The sequence below is a fragment of the Buceros rhinoceros genome, unplaced genomic scaffold (genome assembly GCF_000710305.1).
Source record: "Buceros rhinoceros silvestris isolate BGI_N320 unplaced genomic scaffold, ASM71030v1 scaffold7337, whole genome shotgun sequence".
In the NCBI taxonomy this organism is placed as follows: Eukaryota; Metazoa; Chordata; class Aves; order Bucerotiformes; family Bucerotidae; genus Buceros; species Buceros rhinoceros.
The window spans coordinates 119,070-122,674 of NW_010422701.1; the positions used below are offsets into that span (position 1 = coordinate 119,070).

At 48.6% G+C, this 3,605-nt stretch overlaps 1 protein-coding gene across 1 annotated transcript in view; it reads right to left on the bottom strand.

Annotated features, from left to right (window-relative positions):
- The window catches only part of RPTOR (regulatory associated protein of MTOR, complex 1), a gene marked incomplete at its 3' end in the record, with an annotated part of 119,383 nt that extends 115,961 nt beyond the window's left edge, over positions 1–3,422 (bottom strand). Inside the window, exon 1 of the mRNA XM_010140139.1 lies at positions 3,261–3,422. Within this exon, the coding sequence (XP_010138441.1) occupies positions 3,261–3,422 (162 nt within the window). The remainder of the gene's footprint in view (positions 1–3,260) is intronic.
- Positions 3,423–3,605: the final 183 nt, after the last annotated feature.

The following is a 3,605-nucleotide window of genomic DNA, read 5'->3' on the forward strand; positions in this document are numbered from 1 at the left end:
CGCCCCCTCCCCCCCCCGCTGACATCCCTGCTGCCTCTCTTCAGCTCACAGGAAACACACCAAACTGGACCTAGACGAGAGGGGGGTGATGAGCCTCTGGTGCTCTCAGAGCAAGCAGCAGCCCAGCCACGTCCGTCAGAGAGCCTGGAAAGTGTCCTCAGGTTGGAACAGCTATTTCAGGGTGAAGTGATGTGCTACCAACCCTCAACCCGCTCCTCTGGCACATGGAACGTTTACCGTGCGGCAGGCAAACTCTGCTTGTATGCATGCAGTCCTGCTTTAATCTGCTTTTCCACTGAAACCTAATCATGCATTCCTCTCCTCAACACAGGATTTCATTCTCACTCAGTAAGTTATGAGGCAGCAGGGACAAAACATTAAAGTAAAACTATTACAATCAGCTTTGTTGCTCTCTGCTCATTTTAGAAATCAATATAAGTACAGTACATCTTAATTTAAATATTCTGAATTTAATCGTGCCTTGTCAGTAACACCTGCTGTATCTGAAATCTTTTTTATTTAAATCAAGTTCTGTGATTTGGTTGCTACTGAGGCTGTAAGATTTAATTCAACACACAAAGCATAATTCCAACCCTCTTGCATTAAAAATATTATTTCAATAAATAATAGATCAAAGCAGTGTCACTCTGATGGCATATGCAGTTCCTGAAAGCAGGAGACAAAGGATTAACTGTTTGCAGAGCAGTCTTGGATGAAAGGGGGGCAAGCAGGTGCTCCGTTATTTTATCTACATTTACCACTTGCTGCTTTTCTGAGTGGGTTCTTCTCTCCTGCTGGAGTTCCGCCTGCCAAAGTTCCTATAAACTTGGGGTTTACAGCAATGAAGCAAGAGGGAAAAAAAAAAAGTCATTCCATACCCAAATCATAGTGAATCGTGTTCTGTAACTAGAGTAAAGCTTGGATTGCTCCCTAGGACCGCTCGAGATGATGAGTACGGGCAAAATCTGCCACAATGCCACAGATCTACCCACAGCTCAGGCAGACAGAAACTTGTTTTCATTAACCTCTGAGAACTTTTGATTTAGAGATCAACTGGTGTGTTTACACACAGATAACAGTTCCCATCCTGAGCTTTGACAAGTTAATTTACCAGATTCCAAACAATGGAATGCTCTCCTCCCTCTCAGCTCCCACCAAGAGGTATACCCATCCCCTCCAGCCCTCAGGAAAGGCTCTTTCAACAGCTCTCGAAGGTAAGCCAGTCAGACCTGGCTTGTGGAAAAAGGAGGCAAGAGGCAAGTAAAGGAATCTGAAGTAAACTGGGGAACTCAGCAGACCCTCAGCCAGGTCAAGACCAGAGGGATGCAATGTGACTGCATGTTGCTCTTAATTTGATTAGCAGCTATCAACATCAGGGGCCTTGAGCGCTGACCAAGACAAGCACAGCTGCCACACGGGATGCCGAGCACTGGGGAACAACGGGAGAGAAAAGAGAGAGTGGAAGCTTCCTGAAGACAGCGAAAACCACAAGATGAGAGGAATAATTCATTTATGGTGCCAGTGAGGGTATAACAAACAGCAGTGAAATCAGAAGACAAAAGAAAAAACTCTGCGCAGCAGGTCAGCATGCTTCCTGACAGCAAGGGCTGACAGACCGCACCGTGCCCTCCCTCACACCACCCATCCTCAGCACAGACCCAGCACCTCAGAGAACGAGCCAGGGTCCCATTTCGCTGAACTCAGCCACAGCGAGCAGCCCTCTCCTGAAGAGCACAGCGTGCCCGGCCCAGGGGACTCCTGCAAGACGAGACTGCAGCCCCCTGGGAGCAGGGACGGCAGGAAGCGGGCTGTGACGGTCGCTAACCACTGCGCTCCTCTTCTCTGGAACAGCTCTCTGGCTGGAACACGCGTATGAAATGTTCAACAGACAGCTGATTATTACCACTTCGCTCTCGCTTACACTGTACAACCTATTGATCATCTTCACCCAGTCAATGTCATTCCCGATTTAGAAAAAGACGACTCTGCAGATCAGGCAATAAGGGAACAGGAAGCTTCTCGGGAAGGCAGTGGGATCACTAAAATAGACAAGCAAGCTCATCACACCTCCACAGTCTGCTGGAGAAAAATCCCCTCTTTGCCAGAACCCTTTACAGAAGACAGAGCACAAAACTTTGTGTTCTTGGCTCATTTAAATTACATTTTAAAAAAAGGCCCTCAGTTCCATTCACTAACGCTCTGCCAAGACAAACTTTCCGTACATGATTCTACTCAGTCAAACGATTCTGGTTCAGCCAGAGCCTTCCCCAGAACTTCTGAGCACTACCACCGTCTCAGTGAACATCCTCCAGGAATGTTTAGACGTGCATCAAGCATCCTCGTGCCTGGCTGTAACACCTCTGGATAGAAATCACAGGATGGAGTTTCAACAGCAGTTCCCAAGTTATTCCACAGCATGGCAAGAGCAATGACAAACGTAACAGAAACTGGGTCACAAAGAAACCTCATACATATTCACGAACAAAGTTTCTGAGACTGCGAGACCCGGGGAACCCCGTGACCCAAAATGATTCCAAGAACTGTACAAGTGGAGCTGCTTATCCGAGTTTGTTTGCTTTTCTCTTAAAATGTGTAAGCTGGGCCATAGGTGCTGCACAGGATTCAAGACCCCTGGCAGGGATCTTTCTTTGACATGCTCATCGCCATCAGTTTAACTTGCAGCACAGGATCAGACACAAGAGAAGGGCCTTGCTATAACACAGTAAGTGCTTCATCTAATAACTATTTCCTGTCTCCCGAATCTCATCATCTCCGTTCCCCACACACAAAGAATGCCTTATTTTCATATGCCACATAACGTGCTAGTGGCAAGCTTCAAAACCACAAAGTTTCCGTCTGCCTTCACCACTGTAATGACTACAGTTACTGCACCTTGTGCTTGCATCACTGACCTGCCGATCCATAGCTCTTTAAAACCTCATTAATTTTATTGCCTTTCCTGAAAAATATCAAGTACCCAAATTTAATTTAAAGATATTAAACGAGGGAGCTGTGCACAGTGTACTACCACAAGCTTGGAGTTAGTACTTTTAACCCGTCTGCATGTTTGCTCCCCCTAACACTACACAACAGACACACAAACTAAAGGCAAGTCAGACTTCAGTCAAATACCCAGCGTTTCACCTGGAAACAGCCTGCTGCCTGCAGCACAGCATCCCTCCGAGCACTTACTCCTCCCTTTTCACCACCTGTACCCACCCTCCCATCGCTCCTAAGCGTATCCTGGCCTTCAGCTTTACCCGGTCCTTCATCCTCCAGCTCTGAGCCAAAGACTTGGAGCCTTCAATCTTCTCGCAATGCCTTTTCTTCATAAAGGCCAGAGGCAAGTTCCAGTCAGTCAGGTCAGACTCATCCTCCTCCCCGAGCCCCAGAAGAGGCGGCTGCAGCATCTCGGACTCCATCAGCGGGGAAGTGCCAGGCAACAAGTGTGCAGCAATCTCCAGCCCGGCACGCAGCGGGGCCGAGGGATCCCTCCGGGGGTGCTTGCGGGGGGGAGGACGGGGCAAGGGCAGAGGGAGGCTCCTCTCCCAGGTGTGCAGGTAAGGACGAGCCCGGGGGGAGCAGCGCCTTCCACCTGGCGACTC